The sequence below is a fragment of the Erithacus rubecula genome (genome assembly GCF_903797595.1).
Source record: "Erithacus rubecula genome assembly, chromosome: 9".
Classification (NCBI taxonomy): Eukaryota; Metazoa; Chordata; class Aves; order Passeriformes; family Muscicapidae; genus Erithacus; species Erithacus rubecula.
In genome coordinates, this window is record NC_136660.1 from 11,600,974 (window position 1) to 11,624,678 (window position 23,705).

General features: G+C 39.1%; 1 protein-coding gene across 8 annotated transcripts in view; it reads right to left on the reverse strand.

The window, feature by feature from the left end:
- Positions 1-23,705, reverse strand: part of ZMIZ1 (zinc finger MIZ-type containing 1) — a 334,693-nt gene that overhangs the window by 130,411 nt on the left and 180,577 nt on the right. For all 8 annotated transcript variants that reach the window (XM_079311881.1, XM_079311887.1, XM_079311882.1 and 5 more), the window contains one exon: positions 8,060-8,173. In XM_079311881.1, coding sequence (XP_079168007.1) covers positions 8,060-8,173 — 114 coding nt within the window. The remainder of the gene's footprint in view (positions 1-8,059; positions 8,174-23,705) is intronic.

The window sequence follows — 23,705 nt, forward strand, 5'->3', positions numbered from 1 at the left end:
AGCTAGGCTTCAGAAAAGCTAGCCTATTCCCTACACACACTTGCAACACCTAGCTTTTATTTGAATTTAGATACAGCACAAACAGCTATTTTAAGCTGTCTTTAAAGGAACATATACCCTATCTGCAAACAAACATTATTAACATCAACTGCCAGTAAGAAAATCTCATCACTCCAAACCTCTGAAATCTTTAATCTGAATAATTCAGATAAACAGCTTTCAAAAACGAGACATTGCATTCACTGTCTGTGACTCAGCTCTGCAGAGTTCCAGATGTCTGAACTCTCAGGGTCATTGACAGTGAGGAGAAAATGATGAGAGTGAGGTTTTAATTACATGAAAAGCAGACAAATATGGCTACCAGCATCTTTTCTCTGCTGAATTTACCTGCAATACTTCCCCCCTGCCTCTTTTCTCCTTTTGCAAGGCTAAGGAGCTTCTCCACGAAGCTTCACTCCCTGCCCTGCTTGTCATCACCCCACGAAGTACTGGAACAATGCAGCTCTCAACCTAACAGCCCTGTTAATCAAGAGAGCTACATGACTGCTTATTTCTAAACTCCCTTCCCATTATGTTGCACTTTCAATGAAACTCTTAACTAGCAGCAGTCAAGAGCACTCCCCCCTGCTGGCATCAGAATGAATTTTACCAATTCAATTTGCTGGTTGCTCAAAACTAAAAATGCCAGCTGATTGCTAGTTCAGACAGCTCCGTGTTCAGCCACTTGTGCATACTTGAAATTATCTGAATGCAGTTTGAAGACTACAGCAGAAATTTTGTAATTAGAATTCTGCAATGTAGATGGTAATTTTTCCCCCTCAGTAACACACAAAGATCAGATAAACAGGAAGCAAATTGAGGAATTTTCCAACATGAATAGTGATCTGCCTCAAACAGGGGAAAAAAAAAAAAAAAAAAGGTAGGAAAAGGAGGAAGAAATCATCTGTGATATGAAGTCCTGATCTGATGAGACTCTTACACTCCAGTTACAGAAGGGCTGCCTCAATAACAGAGACAATCAATGCAAGTCAGGGAAGTTACATATATCATTAAGTAGCTTCTTGCCTTCCATACTTGAAGACAGGCATTAAGCAGGTTCTGCAAATGTAAGAGAATTTACAGAATCTTTATATTCAAATGAAAGTTTTCTTAAAAAATATTTCCCACTCTATAAGGTGGATAAGGGCCATATTTTCAAAGTAAAACAAGCCAGTATGCCTGCCATGCCCTCCTTGACGCTTCCTGCAGAGGTGACATAAATCATGCAGAAGAAGGGTGTCTCTTCCTTTACATCCTCTTCCTCTCTGCTTGTCTCTAACAACTACAAACATCGAAGAGAAGGTCACTACACTCAACCCTCTCCACTGACAACTGTCTCAGAGGAGAAGAGGCAGGGATTGAGCTGTAATTAAACCAGCTGGTCACTGCAGCACTGCTGCCACCTGAGTCCTGCCACACTCAGAACAGCGATTAGCACCAAACATACACCGGCCATACCAAGAAAGTGACAAGGGAGCTCCAAAAGCACTTCACTTTGGAGAGCAGCACATCTGGGAGTTTTAAATAAGCCACGAAGTGACCAAGTTTGGGAAGGAAGAGCTGCAGAAGGAGGAGCAGTACCGGCTGCTCTGTAGCAGTGTTGCACCCTGGCAGCACAGCACACACACACCCTGAGCTCTCTGCAAACACAGGGTGTGTGCAGCACACGCCTGCCCAGCCTGATGGCAGCACTGCTCCCTCCACCTGAACTTCTGCCTCTGGAAGTCTTGGGTACAAGGAGTGAATGTAACATTTCTAGGGCTCTCAGGGGCAGCTGCAACCTGCCATTTTCTGCGTATAGATGTGCTAAATCAACTCTTCCGTCTAATTAATCGCATTCAAATCCTAATCTGATTAGAAATCTGATTTTTGGAATGTCACAGGCTGATTTCTGAATATGTACTTTTCTGCATTAAGCAGAATGAATCCAGGCAAGCACAAAGTCAATGCAGCAGCAGCTGCATTGCAGTCTGAGCCATCCTATTATGGAAAGTTCACATTACTCAGATATGCCATTCTTGTATGTTTTTCTTTTTTAACATGTATGTCTTTTAAAACCAATTATGCTCTTCATAAGGTATCAGACAAGCTAAAATATATATTCCTGTATTATGACACTGGGAGCAATTAGGATTTTTTTTCTCCATAAAATGATCTAAAATCATCTGAACCATCTCAATTCCAGGATTTTCTGAAGAGAAATCCAATTCAAAAGATTACTTTATTATTCTATCAGTATCATTGAAACATGAACTTTTAGCAGATACTTGCATCAGTTGAGAAACTGATGCTTATTTTTTCAGCAACTCTCATCAGCAGTACAAAGATACAGTAAGAAGTACAAGAGAACAAAAAAATTAAATTAATAACCTTTAGATGAAATACAGCTAGGACTACAGCTCTATAGCTTTCTGTCCTGTTTGTCTGCTTGTTTTAATTTAAAGAGAAATATTTTTTTCACAAACATGGGTAAGTTTCCCTCATCTGATGACTGAGGCGAACCCAGTATTTGGAGAGGAAAGTCTAGAATGTTAGGATTTCGGAGAAGGCATTTAAAATTACTATTTCAATCATTATTTCAGCATAGCTTTTTGTGGACAATCTGGAGTAAGAAGTATTTTCAACTTCTGGATGAAAAGACTCAGATCCCAGCCACAGTGGTTAGAGACAACAGTTTACACTACAGAAGCTCTCTTACATTCAGTGATTTGACCAGCAGTTCAGGTAAGCACAACTCACTCACCTAAATTCTTCCTACTGTCCAAAACCATTGTAGTGATGGATTTAATTTTTTTTAATTAAAGGCCCTAGATACAGCTACAGAGTAACTGTAGCACAGCTTTAACACAGCTTTGCTTCTCTCACTTTTTTATTTCTTGATCAGACACACTGAAGAGCCCTAAAGAATGATAAACTTGGTGCCTTGTAAAGCTGAAGCACAGCAAGAGAACAAGGCAGTGCCCTTATGGTCCTTTATGGCTGCAGACTAGTCTGTAAATCTGTCCATTTTGCCTCAGCTGTCTCCTCATTTCCATTTTTGCTGCAGCACCAACACAAACGTTATCCAAAGCCTTCAATAAGATAATTTTCATGTTAAATTGCTTGGCAAGAGCAGACCTGTGGGATGAGGCTACACCGGACCTGAGAAGAGGCAGAAATGAATGAAACACCCTGGGCCAAATACTGACTGACAGTAATTTCTATTTTGAAGCATTCTTTCCTGAACAGCTTTTGACCAATATTTTGCTTTTGTCTCCCATACACAGAGATATAATGCTCAACATTACTGTTAAACATGACTTTTAGTATCCACATGGATTGGGATATGGTTAGGAGAAAAGTTAACTTGTGAGTGACTCATGTACTTGGATTTCTTTGCTTGGACTGGTATCTGATTTGGCCTAACAAGGGTTATTTTTTTAAAATGCTGTGTAGTAGCTGAAGCTGTTTATTTTAGAAGACTGTAAGGTAATGCCATATACGGTACATTTTTAGAGAATTATATTCTTAAATTTATCAAGACTATCAGCTTTGTCATAATATAATCTAGTGCTAGAGTAAGAAACCAGCTAGGTCTGGTTTGTGGAAAGTGGAGGCCGTTTTCATCAGTTCCCCATAACACTATGGAAGAAGTAGTATTATATACAAAAGAAAACCATATCCATTGCCATTTCAATAATTTATAGAATCAATGATTTCAATTATAATTCAGTTTCTGGCCTGCAGACGGTCTATTTGATTTGAAAATAACTACTGTTGAAAAATAACACCTAGCTTTTCTTGGCAAGTTAGAAGAAATTTTATTGTCTCAGAGAGATCATAATTTGCTTGCATGAGTTTTGTAAAAGCTGTTTAAGGGAACCTTTCCACAGACTGTAACTTGCAAGAAATAAAACAGATTAAAGCTTACCCCTTTATTCCTGACATTTATCTGTTGAAATGAGTATTCTTTATAAATTTTTATTACCCACTCACTTTTTTTTTTCTGTAATGGGTGAGAACAAAAAGTTAAGCTCTAGAATTAGTGTCTGTCAGAACTGTTTGAACATAACATCATGATGCACATGCATCACATTTTGGTCAGAAGAGGCACAGCTTTTGGGGCTCAGTTAATGAAAAAATATTTTCTACTTATAGACAAACCATTGGTTTACCCATGTATCCTTTTCTCTTCAACTGTTTGCACTGCACAGAAATACCCCAATTTTATTTGTAGGCCTTGACTGCATTAGTCTAATTTCTTTATCACAAAAGGAAATTATTTAAACTCTAAATGAGTAATCATTTAAAGTATCCTTACTTAACAAATGCTAAGTATTTGACTACTGAAATGAAGTTTACATACCTTATTAGGTACCTCTCTGGCAAAATTTAGCTGTTGTATCAAATCCTGAGCTTCTTCTTGAGATAAAAAAAACATTCCTGTTACGTTGCATACAATGTCACTGGAGCTCACAGTAGCAAATGTAACTCCAGGGTTATAAAGTACTGCTGATATGGAAAAATTGTCTATTCCAAATAACCAGTATGTATACTGTGCACAGGTTATTATAAGAAAAAAAAATTTCACCAAGGAAAGAGAAACACTAGATACGTGTTACACATGTTGTTGTTCAATAACTGCTGTCAAGCAAACTCATGAAATTTTCAAGCCACCAAGATTTCTCTAAGTGCTGATATTACAGTCTAAGAAAACCCTTTACAACAGCCTATTCTATGTATTATTCTATATACATATTCTATATATTATCAAAACCAGTAATTCCATAAGTGAAGCTGGAAGCGCTTCTGCTATAGGCAGAATATTTCTAAGATCATTCTTCTGCATCCATTCTAAGATGGGCAGCAGGAATGAAAACATTCAGGTGGTTATAAAGTTACAAGACATTACTGACAGTCCCAACACAAAGATGGTGTGTCCAGATAAACAGAACTGCTTCTAAGAACCACTTCTTAAATTAAAGCCTTATTTCAAGACTGTGAGCCTATTTGTCCTTTATTAATAGGATTAAATCTAATAGTTTAATTTTTGCAAAGAACTATACAAAATACTGAAATTATGCAAAGAATGTTACACCTATTCTACCTATGCTATGCCTATCTGTGATAATCTATTAAGCTTGCTATTCATACCCCAGCATTATACCTGTCATTACATCTGAGGCATTTCAACTTTGCAGTGTAACAATGAATGGTTTGCACATTCCTGGGAGAGCCTGCCCTTCTGCATCCATGACATCCTAATAAATTTCAATTTGGATTAGTATATATTGTGTTATCACTCCTAGGATATGATCATTTCATATCCCTTGATGGTTCCAGAGCAGTTTAGCACACCACTTTTTCCCTGGTCTGAGAGTTAACAGAGCAGAATGACATAAACATTAAAAAAAAAAATCATTCTCAATACTGCAGAGGGGAAGCTTTATGAGCAAGTGAGCATTTTTAGTATTTGTAGAATTTCCAAATTAAATGCCTTAAAGAACCACACAACTCAAATATTGCAATGATGGTAGAGATTACTTGCTTTGAAAAGAATATCCAAAAATATGCAGATTTTATGGGAATTTGATTTTGAAAGTAATTTTAAAGGCTGGCAAAATAAAACAGTAATCCTGTTTCAGTGGTTGAATAGACTTTCATACTGATTTTCGTTTTCTTTACCATAATTCTCACAAAGAAGGACACTGGTAAACCTTGTCAGCATTAAGAAAAATAGGCTCCTGATAGTACAGAACATGCAGCTATGCAAACTGATGTTAAATTTACTCATGATATTCCGGTATTTCAGCTATTTTTCACTTATTTGCAATGTTCTGAATAACTTCTCTGAAAACAGACTGACTTTCTATCACATTTGTTAAATAAAAGTAGATAAACCCCTTTTCCTGTAAGGAAATCCACATTTGCTAAATTATAAATCAGAACACATTAATTAGAAAGAAATTATGTATGAGCAAGTTCAAACAGAAAAAAAATAAAAAAGGAGTAAATAATTTTTTTTAAAGAGACCTTGCCCACTGTACTGCAAATGTATTAAGAAGATACAGGAAGTACAAACCTCTTGGGATACAACCATGCTGTTAAGTCTGTTTAATGGGAAGCAGGAAGAGGAAGAGGGATGTACACAATGAGAAATTAAAGAACATCTTTCTTAGAGGGATTTTAAAATTAAGAACAAGAAACATACTCATTGCAGTTTATAGGCATTCTGCAAATCCTGTGTATTTATCAAACATGGAATAAGCCACCTGGTTAAGTTCCTGTGTTATTTCCTTGTCAGGAATATAATGAGATCACAACATGTGATAAAGGTGCTGCTACCAGTCAGTCCTACACTGCAGACAGTTCTCTTCCACAAGCTTGGGGAGGGGGGCATGACACCCCATTCAGATTTCAGGGAGTAGAATACAGCAAAGTATTACATGTGGCTGAAATATTAACAGTACTTAGATAGTAAGGCTTTTTTTTCCCTTTCATTCTTGTCAGAAGTAAAACAGTATTTTCATTTCAACACACTGAAAACCATGTATTGTGTTTTACCTCACCAGTTTTCATGGAACATTTACTGCCCACTTTCTGTACACTTTGTGAGGAGAATGAATCACTGGCAGTCAGACCTTATTTTGACCCTCCACTTGGGCAGAGCTGAAGATCTGCTCACGTAGAAAAAAAAGATTTAAACTGCAAGGAAGTTGCAGGTCAGACTCACAATGTTCTAGCAGGAGCTGCACAGAAATACTGTGCACAGACTGTCCAGTTATACTTGAGGTGAATGTTTCCTTCCCCAAAAGCTACTCTGAAAAATGCTAGCCAAGTTTTAAAAAAGTATAAATAAAATATAGTTATGGTCACATTGGTCATCATGTGCATTTTCTCATAATTGATGCTACTGATAACTTTTACTTCCAACAGAATTGTTAAATGGTCTATCTTTGGAAGTAATGCTTTTAACTCCCTTTGTTTTATTTTCTCTCTGACTGGAAGAATTATATGCACCTCCTATTATAACTGGATTTATTCTAACTTTTTGACATACAAATCTGAGGGATGTTATACACTAGAGCACACTAAGATGGAGCCATTCCTTAACATTTGGATTTCTGGCAACTAAATCTCAGTCTTAATGTCTAGTTTAGATATACCAGCTACACAGTGCATGAAAATAATCCATGCATTTCTGCCACACAACAAATAAAATGACAGTATCTTCATTAATAATTTCAGAATTTCTTTTCTTTTTTGACAATTTAGGTCAACTTGCTTGGGAAATTGCAGTGAGGCTTTTAACCCTCCTGTTCAGTCAGAATTTAATTTATTGAGAGTCTTGACTCCACATAACAGTTCTGGACCACTGCTGCTAGAAAATAAAATTTTCCAAACAAAAAAATTGCACAGACAAATATGTATTTTAGTGCACTATAATGAAGTCACTTTAGGAACTACAGTGGTCTTAATGAAAAATGAATGGAAAGAAAAGCATTGAAATCAATGGAACTGTTGGAATTAGGATATCAGGATTAGACCTGCAGTCAATACATGCAACAAAGTAAGCTGAACAGGCATGTCAGAAACACTGCTGAGCTGGAAGCAAAGCATACTTAGAATAAAAGGCAAGAAGTTCTTCAGCCCTACCAAAAATGCCAAAGAAAACCAAATACCCAGAAAGTTCATTATTCTGTAAGAACATGACTGGCCTAGTAATTTCAAACCATGAAATAATACTGTATGTGTATAACAAATAATCTAGCCTGGGAATTTTTAAATAAATCTAGTTTGGTTAATCTAACTAAAAATGTTTAGCCATCTTATGCCCTAACTTCTTTTTATTGCATTTTGCTTTCTGTTAAGCAAGGGAGTCAAATAAACAGGTCTAAGGATCTGGCCTTATGTATTTAAGGGAAAATGACAAAAATTCCCTTAAAAATGCAGATTCTGAAGATCAAGTTCCCTTGGCCACAAGAGAGTGAGCATAGAATAAAACAGAACTGGAGGCAGTGTCACAGCAGGATGGACCTACCGTCAAACAGCCCATCAGGCTCTGCTCAAATGGCCTCTGGAAGGCTCTGGGGTCTCCACACCAGTCCAGGAGCTCTGTTGCTGCATTATGGAAGTTTGCTGGGTTCTGTAAGTGCTGGAAAGGGAAGGCAAAGCAACATGGTAAATAACATACACAAGGGCTGACATGTTCCTTTGTACATCACATTATTGCAAAGTCTGGCAATTAGGAACAGCATGTAATTCAAAAGCAAGATTTTAAATTGCACAGTGAATGCAGAAAATCCTACTTCATTCTTATTAATACTTACACTGTTTTCTGACATGATTCTATTAGAGACAAGCTGTAGCTGAAAAACCAGAGCTCCCAAACTCTTTCCTCCACAACACCACCTCTCCCACCTGCAATTCATAATGGATTCTACTTGGAAATCCAAATTGTCTGAGCCCAAATTAAGGGAAATTTTAGTCTCAGGTTCAATGTCTTTGAAGTGTGCTTACGCCCCACTGTTGGGACATGCCAGCACAGCACATTCCAATAATCAAGATGTCAATCTTTGCTGCTGGCCAATGATGCAGACGTGACAGACTCAGAAAATTCCAGTGACAGGGAGGACACTCACTATATGGATCCTTTCTAGGAGCCTTGGTTTCTGTTGCTTGTGACATCACCATGAGCAATCAGGGTGACCAGATTCAGGGTCATGACAAAGGGAGGGTCATTTCTTAACTGAAAATGCTTTCACTTGCATAGAGGGCATGCAGACATTTCAGTGTGGAACCCTACCTCTCCTGAAGAGGGAGGCAGGATTTTGAAAGGAAAAAAAAAAACCTGGTTTTGTTTTGAAATTTGCATGGGTAATGGATTTTTTTGGCTATCACATTAATTTCTGCCTGTTTACTGCACAACCAGAGTCCTGATTTTAGAGACAGTCAGTAAATTTACCTAATACTATTGCTCACACTGTCATCCCTCACTGATTACATTGCCCAAGTATACCAACATTTTAGGTGGAGCAGAGGGATGGCACAGGAAAGAAGGAATTCAATTTACATCAATAATATTACTACAAAATTCTCCAGTTCTGGTGATGGTAGATGTTTCAGTGAAAACTTCATAAACAAGAAAAGAATATTTAGGAATTGTTGGGTTTTTTTTAAGAAGCGGTTTTATAATTCTTGGAATTGCTGAGAAAAATATGAAAATGATATGAGTTTTTTATCCAGGAGGCACAAATCTCTGGGGCATAATTTTTAAAATATATCATTACTTTTAAATCAGTTGCATAATTTGGGAAAACGTGACTGCTCATTTCTAAGTATGTGGATGAACTATAATGTTCACAACCTATTTTTTCTCCCTTCATCCTCTCATGCCTGAGTAGCTGCATATTTCAACTTCATGACAAATGAAGGGAAAAAAAAAATCCTCCCATGCCAGGTTTTCAGGAGTTCCCAGTCTGTGAGCTTCTGCATCACGTTGCATTAAATAATTCTTATTCAATGAATGCTCCTGGTCAAAGGCCTTGTTTTAACAAGAGATGACTGACATGCAGGGCATGGATTTTTAAAACAATAGCAGAATTTGAAAAAGCAGACAGGCATTGTGCAAAGTAGGTTTCTATCTCTGCTCTACCAACATGGTACAGCTCCCACTACCAACCAGTGAGAGCTCTACCTAGGCTGCATTTCAGAATTACAGATCTGGCTGATTGTATAATTATTGGTGGAGGAGTCAAATGAATGTGTATCCAGACTAAAGGCGTGAATTCAAGTAAGTACATGTAAGAAGCCATATTCTAAGGCTTCATGTAAAAAAAAAAAAAAAATCCCATGAAGGGAGCCAGCAGTTTGGGTTATGAATCTTCCAAGTAAAAGGGAAAAGGATGCCTTTTTGAACTCTTCACTTAAACCTCCAGAGAAGTGACTGCCTGACACAAAATCTCCCAGTGAATACTGCTTCTTCCACAAGCCACTTTGATCTGCAGGAGAAACAGAAGATGCTTCAAACCCCTCTACAACAGCATGTGTAAGCTCTGTTAGTATCAAATACCCTATTTCCAGAAGGCAAGAGAGGCACATGAGCTGGTGAACAAATGGCACCATACTGAATACTTACTGTACTGACAGGACTTAGGTCACAGATCTCTCAGAAGGGAAAAAAATAACCCAAACCAAAAACCCCTTCCACACAGAAACAACATAAGGAAAAATTCACTGAAAGCTATGCAATTCTGTATGGGAAACAGTTTTAACTCTTCCCTCTTTGTGGGAAGGGAAATGAATTGAGATCCACTAATCAAAAGCCCTAAGTAAGAGCTACATAATATTTATTCTTGCTGGTGCTGCTGCTTGCCAGCTACACACATCTTCTACTAAAGCTTAGAATGAAATTTCCCCATTGAGAAACAGACACTATACCTGAATGAGAACAATTTTTATAGATATAGGCTAACAGATAAAAAGCAAGGCACACCCTTGTCCATATGCTGAATTTTAAGTTTAGCACTACGTAAGGGTAAATTCTACTCATCATATCACCACTGAAAAGCAGCATTTTATTTTTCCTAGAGTAAAGTTTCAACACGTAATAAACTTGCCATTTTCTGTGGCAGAAAAGGCTCCTTCTACTTGCCTGTGCCAAAGCAGGGGTGACCTCAATGACTTGGTTTGTTCTACAGAACCCTCCAGCAAATTATTTCACTACATGAGGACTGCTGAAGGACACTATCAGAACCCACTTAAATACAGAGGGGATACTGAAATCCTGACTTCTTAAGTGCAACTGCCTGACTGAAACTTATTCAGAAACTTACTGGGCAAGATAAGCAATATATTAGTTACATCATAGACTAAATACCCTAACAAAACACAGGAAAAAGTCAGAATACCAGTGGGTCCTACCTCAGTGGAGTGGATTTGAGTAGACTATGGGATAAGATAAAACCTGGTCCCAAGAGGACACTTCTTGCAATATCACACACAGTTCTGGCTGGGACGTATTTCTCACAGCTTTCTGACTTTCTAAATAATTTTAAATTCAGGTTCTATTCCAGTGTTTTGTTTTTGCATTACAAAGGCCAAGGCTACTTTTGTGGAAAACAAACAGAAGATCCAGCATGAACCAAAGCATGAGGGCAGGTGCAAACACCTTCCCTCAGTTACATAAGAAAGCATTCCAAATGCCTACTGTGACTGTTATTTACTGACAACTTAAACACTGTACATGAAGCAAAAAGTCACAATGTCATTCACATCCTCACAACAAAAAGCAAGCCTGAGAAGAATATTACATCTACTACATTCATCAAACAGGAAATTAAAGAGATATTCTCAGTTCTTGATCCAAGAACAGAAGTACAAAATAAAGCTTATGCCAGATCCATCCATCAGCTTTGTTGTGAAGCATTTTCCATGCATGGCTCTATTCTCTTCAACTGAAATTATTGGCAGCATTTTGAAGAAGCAAGACATGTCTGAAGAGTCTTGTCTGAAACTGTGCTTCTTGTAAAAATGGGGGAAAAAATCCACCTCGTTAGTAGCTGGTTTAGAAAAATGTGACAATGAACCAGATCTAGTTACAGCACATCTTGCTGTATCTTCAATGCTGCTAGTGAAGGGCCACCTAACAGCACCATGCTTGCAAGCAATCATGTTTTCAGCAAGTGGAGAGAATTTTTATTAATAAAATCTGAAGCAATAAGGAACAAAGCCAATGAACTGAATGAAGCAGTTATTTACCAGATTGCTTTCATTATCATCTGTGTTTCAGAAGACTATTAGCAAAACATGACAATTTCTACAGTGGAAAAAATTCAGAAAATTTTCAATTTAATAATTTTTAACACCTCAAATCTAACATTCTCTTAGCCTGAATGGAACAGAAATCTCAGAAATACCTGATGCATTTCAGCATATCATTATTGTGGGGATCACCAGGTGATGCTTTAAAGAGAGAGTCTGAATCTCAGAACCATTTATGTTTGGTCTTGGAAGGAATCTCTTGTTCTTTGTAGCTACTCAATTAACAGTCTGGTGCAAAGAGAACATCAAAAGACTTGGTTCTCCATTTTACTATCTCCAAGAAGAGTGAACTGTACCAGCAAAGCCCTTTTCAGAGGACTGCTGACATTTGGGCTGGATTCCAGGGAAGATGGGAACATCTACTGCTCCTCGTGACCACCTCTGGCTTAAACGCTCTGTTCACCTAAACAACAGACTATCTTTGTAAATTTGCATGGGCATACAGGCAGAGGATGCAGGCACATTAGGACCCAAGTTCATTAGATTCCACAGCAACAACTGTGTGCCCACTCCATGGTTTATTGCTCTTTCATTCCCTGGAGCAAGAGTAACAACAATCACATTGAGAGTTGTACACAACAGTTGATATGTGGCAGTTTTTGGTCCCAACATTTCAAGATAGAGCCACCACTTGAAATTGTTACTCCTTTCCAATCAAATAGTGATCAGAAAGTCTTGATATACAATAAAAACTCTGCAATGGGCACAAAAATATAAGCTTCATTCCATATATGAATGCAGGCCCCTTTGAGTTAAACAATAAGCTAAGTATGCTAAAGTGCAACTGAGTACTCTCAGTCATCTCACCAATGCCGAAGTGGATGAAAACCACTTCCTGCAACCCCAGATTCAATACAATTTTGGATACTGACCAATTACCCACTTTGAAACATGGCAAGGACCAATGACCTTACCTCCTCTAAATATATTAAGTCTACAACATGTTTGTACACTTGTGTGCCTTAGAACAGTCTAGTAAGCAATGCATGAATAGCAGTCAAAATTAAGAACAATTACAGAGGCTTAATATCATCTCACACACATCAGGATATGCTAATGTGACAGCAATGGTGTGGAAAGTGAATCCTTTAAACACGAAATCCTTATGCTCCAGTTTGCTCCTATAGAAAGCAAATGTCAAATTTCAATTTACAAATTACATTTCTGGTGGAGGGCTTTTTTCAGCTTTTCTGTGAAATACATCAGACTGAAGGCAGATACCTAATTTGCCACAACTTAACCTATTCAAAATGAGATGTCATGCAAATAAGTTTTTGAGCAGCAAACTGCTTAACTATGCTAAACAAGTTATTGCATTTATTTACATGATGTCGCAGCAAATTATGAAGGCTGACTCAAGTTGCCTGTTTGTTTTGCCGAGTTACGTCTGCTCTGTGTCTCACTCCTTGATTTAATTGAACTGCTGAAGATAATGTAACTTATCACGCAGACATTATGCCATGTTGTAGATTCTAGGTTAATTAACAGTAGCCTACAGTCACTGAATTTCTCACATGGTTAGCCACTTGGACCCTGTCTACTGTCTAGCTTCACTAATCAACGAGTCTGGGAATTTTACATCAGCGACACAAAACACTGGCAACACAGGGAGCTTTTCAGTGCACAGAAAAAGAAAACACAGAGACATGTAGGTAGCCTTTTCTTTGCTCTGAAATTAACCCCTTCCTGCACACCATGTGCAAGGCTGCATGCTTGGCAAACAGTCTGGTCCACCCGTTGGGGAAGGAGAATGGGGAGGCAGCTGTTATCCTGCAGGACAGAAAGTCTGGGCTGCTGTTGCACAAGCACTGGGGGCTGCCAGCCCTAGAAGGCTCCAGCCTCCCTCTGCCTTCTCCTGCCTGCTCCCCTACACAGCACAAGAGGACACATGCCTGCCTGCATGCTGAATTAGTCTCACTCTACACTAACAATTTGAGCTCCACTGGCCCTCCAGGATGGCAGGCAGGGCAGGTCCTTGAACCTTAGCACTAGCAGGGGAGACAGAGCAGTGTGAGCCACTTCAACACTAGTCTGAAGCTGACCTAAACCTTACAATAGATTTTGTAGCTAATGCCTAGTCTTAGGCATGTTATCTCTGTGGGCTTCTTTGCCCAAACATGTACTTCCAGCACTTCCAGTGCCTCAGACCACACTTGCTGTTCTGACTGTAATCTCACTCCCCAAATGCTGACTTTCTGTCATCACTCACAGTGAGATCCCTTGCCTGACCACACAACCACCAGACCTGACTCAAAGAAAGTAGCAGCAAACAAAAGGTAGGGCTGGGAAGGTACCAGGACTCTGCCATAAGCAGCAGCTTTGGATTAAACGCATCGCAAAACTTCTCCCAAAGGTGGAGCTGTATCATCAATTTAAGACGATGACAAAGTTTAGTTCACAGCATGAATACTCCTCCTGCCTCACAACACCCTCCCTTTTTAAAAAATAACTGCACTTTCAATTCTTTCAAGCCAGATAAATATTTTTTTTAATGTTCCTCATTATTCTACATAAAACATAATGCATACAAAGAAAGGTGCCAAAAGAAAACATGGCTTTTTAGTGTTCTGATACCGTACATATTTACTCTTGAGGTAATCCTGAGATTTCAGCCAAATTTAGACAATAGGTTCATCTGTATACTCTCAAAACTTTCCAAGAGGTCCAGAATTTCAAGGCATATAAAACCCAGCACAAGCCTCTCTTCCAAATGATAAGCCAGATACTCTGCATGACACAAATTTTGTGTGCAGGTGGTGGCGTTTGAAATGCCTATGTACAACCCTGAGGTGCACATGACCTGCTATTTTCAGCTGCAAACATGCAGGTTTTCAAGCCTTTCTTGACAACAATGGAAATTAAAATTATCATATGGTTGTAAAATCTATGAATTTAATAAAAAAAGCAGCTATCAAGATTTACATATAAGAGTAAGTATACTCAAAACTATAAATGCAGAAACCATAAACAATAAATGACTGGTGAAGGAGCTGACCCGCTTCTTTATGCCTACAGGACTTTTCTAACTCTGGTGCGTATCTCACTCTGACTCTTGAGATGGGATTTGGTGGCCAGGTGCTTTGGCAGATTCTGCCAGGCAATTCAGACTATTTCTTGTTCATCTTAATGCTCATCCAGACATGCCTGCACTCATATGTAACAAAAATGCACTATTGTGCTGAAGGGGGGCTAAGAGAGGAGTAGGGAAGAATGGGACCTGGACAGAGCAAGGGCAGAGAGAACTGACAGAGAAAGGGCACAGAGATCACATGCCCTTCAACTTGAACAGCCTGGGAGCAGAATTACTGTGCTCCTGCACATGGGGCAAAGAGTGGCTAGCTCCCAAATGAAAACTAATCACCTCTCCTAAGAATGTAAATAGGATTCCTGGTCAGACGCCTTTGACAGAGCATAACCAAGGGGAGACAAAGCTGGTCTCTGTGTGTGAGTCAGTGCACAGGTACTCTGCTGCCAGAACTAAATTTGATCTCTCACTCAGTGCAACAAGACCTGCAAACCAGCAAGAGCCATTTGGTTTAACACATTGCTGGAGCCTTTATTACTCTAAACCCTGAGCAAGCTCTGAGAGTGAGCCCAACCATGAGCCTGTCTCCCCTCCTATGCAAAGGCCTCTACTTCAGATTCCCATCCACCACTGGCTGCCAGAAAACTCAGATACAGAAACACAGGACAACAGTACCCAAGAATACACTTTAAACACAGAAGATGACATAACTTGAAATAGGTGGTTTCTCCATCTTTTTTTTTGTTTTTTTATAGAGTCAACTGTGATTATGCACACCTTGCCCTATCCACAAGTAGCCGTACTCAGTATATTAAAAACTCATCTGCAATCAATATTCAAAACATATTGTCTTTTTCATGAGGATAGAGGGAAGTATTGAGCTCTTTTCTGTCTTTTGAGAGTGTGATTTTTGTTTATCTGGATATAGGCACAGATAGTTCAATTCTCTACAGTCCCTTTCAATATCAAAAATTGTTTTATTTAACAAAAATTAAAAGGCTCAAGCTGTGCACGTTGTGTTCAGATAATCACCCCTCCCAATTTAGTGTTTGTGAGATTGAGAGATCCCTAATTAATAGAATTATCTTGCACTTACATGGCTCATTCCATCGGAGACTTTATAAATAATTTATTAGGCTCACATTTTGAGAGGCACTAGATACACTAAGAGAGAGATTAAGACCATGTTAAGCCATTCCTACTTATGAAAAACAGAGCAGAGTCACCTTTGCCCCCTTTGTCCATTGCAGCTTCTTTTTCAAAAGAAATAAATACTGAGCAATGACCAGCACCTCTTTATTGGGTGTTTTAACACCAAGATAATACCTGGCAAGAGCACATGCTAAATGAGAAAAAAGAACAAAAAAATAATATGAGCATCACTGAACTGAAAAAAACCTGAGCTGTTCAGTTATGAACTGTAAGGGAACAAAATCTGTATTAATGCAGATTTTCAAAGATGCTTCTCTCATACACTTTTAGTATTAGGTGTGTATAATTCAGTACTGACTCCAGAAAAGGTGAATGCCTGTAATTGAGCAGCCTTGTTCTGCTGTCTGGATCTCCTATACCCTGAGTTTTCTGAGGATGACTGCACACCTCTATGCATGTGCTAGAGCAAAGGAAAGATACTGCAACCTTGGCTCATCCATTAGTTTTACAGAAGTGGAAGAAATGGATTTAACATCTGATCCTCAAGAACTATACACAGAAGCCTAAAGAGCTAAAACAAGAATCATTCCCTAACTCTGCTGATCAGAACTGCAACATTGTCTTCCTGCTCCATTTCTTTTGATCTGCATAACTCTGGTTATAACTGCAGTATATTTATCATAACTTTGATAAAGCTTTATGTTAAGTAAGGGAACATGCAGCAAATTAAACTCTTTAGTAATAACCTGCTGTTCCAGCCCACCCTCCCCTGCCCAGGAGGAAACTGTGACTTGGGGGTCTAAAGGCTGTGATCAGATCTGACTGAAGATGGAAATGAGGCAGACTAATGGCAGTGTGTCTTTATGTTCATCTCTTGATTGTTGGTGCAGTCTTTGTACCTTCCTTAACCCCCAGCACCTGCACTGCTATTATGTCAGCTGAGAGCAGTGGAAACAGTATGGCTTACAAAGACTCCACATAATCACAGGGGTCAGAATTATTTTTCCTTAAGCCCTCACAAACTGATTTAATGGGATAAAAGTCAAAAGACAAAGGCACAACTGTCTGCTCTTTCTCCAAGGCCATGCTCAGTCATGCAAGGCTCCAGTCTTTCTTTAAATTTGCAATTACAGCTCAAAAGAATTACGAAATCAGTTTGCCTAACCAGTTCACTTGCTCTTCTTGACAAGTGAAACAACCCATTTCCCATTAGTATCTCCCTATTATACCATGCTAGCATGAGATGTGTCTCTATGTGACCACAGCAACAATGCTGAGGCTTCTTCAGCCTCACCATTCCAACAGGCACTGCAGTGATACAGGAGCTTTCTTCTCTAATGCCCCCGTGATTTCCAGTTAATAGTTTCAGTCCTAAATATCTCAACATATCAAGGAGTTAATTTTCTTAAAGCAGTGACCATACTCTTTTTGTTAGAATACCAATACACTGTCAGAATCATGTTTCATTATTACAATAACATTTACATAAATTGATAACGGATTTTATTGATAAAATTAGGCTTATTTGTTCTAGTCTTGCTTACCTGCTGTCTTTATTAAAAAAAAATCTACTTTCATAATGTGTTTTAGTAGAAGATTAAGTGAAGGACTCAGGCAAAGTGAAGTGTCTACATAATTATTTCTGTGTTGTGAACTATTTAATAATTTGAGGTACATATCACAGCACTATGAAAAGTTTGGGTCAGTGGGCAGTTCTTACCTTATCAAGGTGTTTTAAAGGCATTAAAGAAGTATTACATCATCCATTTACTGGAAGATTATTTTCAATAGTGCATTCTTTAAAAAGGAGTAACACTACCTAAGAATATAAAGTGAGTTGATAGCAATGGGGGGAAAGCACTAACTCCTCTGATATATGTACTGAATCAACTTTACAAATTAATTAAAATAGATACATTTATTAATTTTCTAAATTTCAGGACTACAAATTCACCAATTTTGAAAAAAAAAACCAATAGTCTTCAGAATATCCTGTTGAACAGCAGCACATTTGTTAGACATGTTTTGTTTTGCAGTTAATTTTTTTATTCATTTGTGTAACTTACTTATTGAGCTTTTTATAGCACTTTTAATCAACTGATTTAATCTTTATTATTTTAATCTCTTAATCTATGCAGAGATAAAAATCTCAAGGTGACTACTTAAAATGATGACTACACAAACTGATACCACTGTGGAAGATGTAAAATTCACATGACCTATTCTCACAGCAAGGCATTACTGAGATATTTGCAAATCAAAAGGAAAAATGCTTCTCCAGACAGTTCTTCAATTACAGAACTGCCCACAGCACCTGCTGTGTGACCTCCCCACGTACAATTTGTCACTGCACAGAGGCAAGAAGGAGTGAACATCACCACTGAAGAGATTTTTCCTTCAGGAGATGATGGCTGGTCTGCACAGCTGAAGGCTCTTGGTATTAACAGTACTTTTGCCACCACAGCTGTTTTGAAAACACCTGTTTCTACAAATGGTAAAAATGGTACCTGCTCCTTATGTGCCAACTCTGAGCCATTCCTCCATGGATTTGCTGCACATGATAGCAGCAACTCGAGTAGCAAGAGCATATTTAAGAAGGAAGATCCAGAAACAGCAGAAGTCAGAGATGTCGCCAGCTGTGTCACATTTTCACTGTGGAGCTTGACCCAGCTGCTGACAAAAAAGACTTCCTATGCTCATCTGACACCATGGACTCAATGTATGGGTTTCTAGAATTTTCAAATATTCATCCTTATTTACCAAACAGGCCAGATTGATTTGTTGCACAGAAAATAATAAAATGATACTAAATCCTGTGGGTACTGGAGGTTTTCTGTGTGAGTTTAAAATGTGCATTTTTCATTTTGAAATGGGGATACTAAGGACACTAACATGACTGATATTCAGAGTAATAACACCCCAGCCCTCGAGGAGAGGTGCTGCAGTAAAGCAGCAGAACTGGGAATGGGCAAAGTGAAGCTGCCACAACCTTACCCATCCACCTCACAACATGATGGGGTGTATTCCACCCACTGGAATCTAGTCACATAAACAAACCAGCCAAATACTGCAAACAAGGAGGTGCTTCTTCCCCCTCCCCACCAGAAGTGCTTCTAGCAAATTGCCTCTTTGCTTTTTTCCTTGCAGCTTCCCTACCAGGATGCAGGATCTAACAGAGCAGGAATGCTGACTGACAAGTCTCTAAATGGACTAGAGAAGCCAGGAAAGCTGGTCTGCTGTCAGTTTTCCCTAAACATACTTAAGTTTAGCAGGGAATATTCCAACAGACCTTGCACAAAAGCAGATAAAGGACTTGTAGCGATAGGCCTGAGGGAAAAAGATATGAAAAAAAATGTAGCTACTAACACAACACTGATGGACTATTCAACCAATCAACTTCAACACTTGAGGGCCATCAAATGTCTTCTTAAGGAAAAGTTCTTTTTCCCCATTTCCCTTGTTATTTCATATTTAGCTAATAAATCCCCTTTAACACTTATATAGAATACAAAAAAAAAGAGTATATTCTAAACAAATGCACTCTTCATAAGAATACTTCTAATTTTCTAAGTTCATCAAGAATGAAATTTTCATGAAACTACTATGGGAAGTTTTGTGAGCATGTGCAAATGAAAAAAAAAATGTATGGGAAGCATTTTTCCTTTGATTAAAATCTTTTCAGCTGTAATGTCATACCAGTCTTTGGTAACCAGTCCAAAACATACTAAAAATGACATGTTTAGGACTGCTTAGCATATACATGAGTCTGCAACAATAACAGTGAAGAGCAGAAGAATTAGTTCAAACACTTCAGCACTTAAAAACAGTTATGTAAATATACAAAGAATTCTATTTTCCCCTGAATTACAAGCTACCAAAAACCTAGCTGCTGAATGATGAAAGAAATGGGCTTGCTTGTTTCCAATTTGAGCAAGAAAATATCAACACAAACACACAGCAATTACAACTTTTAGCATATCTCTCTGAATGGCTGGGTAGGCACTAAAGAGCATTGCTAGGCAGCAATTCAGCAAGCTTCTGGAAGGAAAGAGGGGAGAAATGCTAATCACTTTCTGGAAATCATCTGTGTGACGTGTGTCTCCAGTTACAGGGTGATCCAGCATCATTTGATGATAGTGCTCAGTGTGTCCTGACGTACCATGACACAAGCAGCAGAAACACCTTCTCTGTTCCCACCATGATCAAACACATCTGACACCAGAGTGCCTTTTCACACTTCTCCTTAACCTGCTACTAACATTTCAGCACAGCTTTAGTACAGAGCCTAACAACTGAACTCAGCACAGCAGGAAGATATCACACAGCCTTTCTGAAAGGGGCTCTACCTCATAATTTAAATATAGAAAGGTTTTTTCCATCTACTTCTTTGCAAGAACTTCAGAAGAAACACACAGAAACCTTACAAAATGGACTGACAACAAACAGAGTGACAAAAGGTAGAACTCCCTAGACTTAAAATAGCTCCAAGTTTTTCAAGCAGACCTATTAGAGTTAGAGTAGAGAGAGATGCTACCCAACCCATTGATTTCCCCTGGCATTTGTTTCTATCACCAAAGAAAAGAAATGGGCAGTGTCTGGGTAAAGCCACACCTCTGGACTGCTATGAAGAATGCTTTAAGAAACCCAGCCAATTCTTTACTGGGATTCTCTATGCAGCAGGAGCCAAGCTGGCTCCTTTAGAAGGCTGTGCCTGGGCAGCAGGCAGCAAGGAAACTCTCAAATTCAGCTCCATGCCTGCCTGAGCCAGGCTGCCCCACAGCTCCATGGACATCAGCCACAGCCACCTGAGCCATGAGCCCCCAGCAGATACAGACTGCTACTGCAGCCTCAAATATGGCAGGGAATTCTCAGGGGCTGTGAGACCTTTGCTCTGCACAAAAGTAATTTTGTGGTTTTGTTTGTATGGACAAAGACTTAAAGAAAAAAGCCTGCGCCCTGAACATCCAGCTTCCTTCAATGTACCCTGAAGAGTCTCCTGTGTCATGACAAACTAATTGCATGTGTTAAGGAAAGCCTGTTACTTTGGCTTTTTCCACTGTACATCAAAAAAGCTGTGTTTGATTTTAAAGCACATACACTTACAAATACTGAGGGAATCAGCTACAAAGAGACCACACAAGCTGTTCCAGCCTTCCACAGAAGTCTGGGGTTTTTTTAAGCATAAATACACAGCCACCTCTTCAGTTTGCCCTTTCATCTATTCTGAAACACTTCTTAACACACACTTCATTTCCTAACTAGCTGATCATATACAAGTTTTGGGTTTGTAGCTTTAAAGCACTAAAAAAGATGAAGGTAAAACATAACCTTGATCGTGGAACAGAAGTCAGCAAGGATACTGTGGGTGTCTCACAAGTCACAGAGCTGGGAAGAAAGAAGCCCGTCCTGACCCTGTGCTGAAACCTGATCTAGTTAAAGAGGCACATGGATTACCATTTATAGCATTTCTCAGGGGCTGGAGTGAGGGGCAAGGAGGGCTGCAGACTGCTCTCAGTCTGGCTGCAGGAGCCACGGGCTGCCAGCAGGGTTATAAAACTTGCAGATGCTGGGAGCCAAGGAAGGATGGTTTTCCTCCCCCTGTTGGAGTGCACCTTCCACAACTCTGCTGTGTTACCCACCCCAAAAGCACGTGGGTGCTCAGAGAGCAGCAGCACTGTTTGCTCAGCCTGAGAAAAGAGGATAACAGGCGAGCCCAGGGAGACAAGGCAGACACGTTTTTGTCTGACCCTGCAGTTAATCCCCAGAACAGGTGAAGGTACATTTCCATGGCCACACAAGGTAGTGCTTTGCTCCCAAACTCAACATGCACAGAGCAGTGTGCGGTCCAGGTCTCAACGGGTGAACTGGAAATTACTATTTCCAGTGTTAGCCAGCTAATGACCTGTCTCAAAGAACAAGGTAAATGTCCCCAAGCTGGAAATTTATGACCCTGTGACAGAGAGCTAAGTGTCTTCCAAAAAGGCAGTTAGTTTCTGGCTCTTTCTCCACTATGGCAAAGATAACAGCACAAGATTTTGGAACTATGAAAAAGCAAACAGCAGTCTTGATGCTACTTGCTTCAACAAAACAATTTTTTTTTTAAGAATCAGTCATTATTCCACAATAAAACTACAAGTAGTGCCACTCACTCACACACACACACACAAAAGCTTTCTGAGATATATTTTTGGTGCTCAGTCACTGTCTTAGTTAACTGCAGTTTGTCATGAGTTGAAAACAAGAGTCTTATTCTTCTCTTCTCTTTTTTGGGCCTAAACAGAATGGGGGAGCCATGCATTCACAAGCATCCCCAAGCAGGATAGTTCCTTTTCAGGCATCCTTTGAGCTCTGACACAAGCATGCTCCCAGCCTACAAGAAAACCTCAAGCTTTTTTCCAGGATCAAAGAAAACAGAGAGTGCTATACAAATTCTGGGCAGCCTGACCTTCCTCCCCTTCCCCTGGCCCTCATCACTGAAGGGATATCCAAGCTGCATATGCAAAACAGCACTACATATAAATGAAGTTAGTAGTTTAACTGACAGAGTACCCATTACATAGGCAAAATTATCTCTTTAAAACTTTAAGAAGTGTAATTTGATATTCTCTTATCTAATTAAAATAATATAAATTATGTACAGAAAGTGACAGCTCTAGAAAAAGGAGCTGAGCAGCATCCTCCATTTGTCTCCACTTGATGTAAAGGTCTGTTCTTACAGCTAGAAGGTTAAATTGTTCTGCAATTTAATATTCATTCTTCATTCTATGGGCAAGGATGGGCAAAAAGGACACCAATTTGTACCAGTCAAGGGCATGTTTTTTCTGAACCAGATAGCTGTTCATAAGAAACTGGGATGAAATCCTCAAATTCATGTTTTCCTCAGGCCTCTGAAGGGCCATTAGAAGCACTAACTTTCACTGCAGAGTGATTAAAAAGAGTGTCACCACAGAGTGAGGCTGGATTATGACCAGCAATTCTGCAGGAAAAGATTCCTATTTTTGCTCCTCAACCTGTGAACGAGCTTTGTTTGATTCATTCTGAAACTCTCTTTTATAAAGAAATATGGAGACAAAAATCATCTGGTTTAGGTGTGAGCTATAATCTTTTCCTGTGTCATCCAAAGCATGGCCAGACTTGCAAAAACCCACATACTCCTGCATTACACACATTCTAGAAAATATAAACTTCCACTAATATCCAGGCAAAGCTATAACCCAATGATGGAGATTGATGAAACTAAGAGAAGAGATTCTTATAGAATCAAAGAATATATCAAGTTGGAAGGGATCTCTAAGTATTAGTAAGTCCAAGTTCCTTCTTCTCACAGGACTACTTAAAATTAAATCATATGACTACAAGCATCATCTGGACATTCCTTGAACTCTGACAGCTTGGTGTTGTGACCACTTCCACAGCCAGCCTGTTCCAGTGACTGACCATCCTCTCAGTGAAGAGCCTTTTCCTATTGCTCAGTCTGAACTGACACAGTGTCATTGCATTTTCCTATTGCTGCTCACCAGGGAGAGATCAGCATTCCCCTTAGCTGCTTCTCTTGAGGAAGTTGTAGTTAAAGAAATAAATTTAAAAATACAGAGCCACTCATCCAGTACCACCCCCATGCTTATCTTTTATCAGTTCCTTTGATTTAAGGTACTTTTGTCTACAACACAGATCTATGAACAGAGAA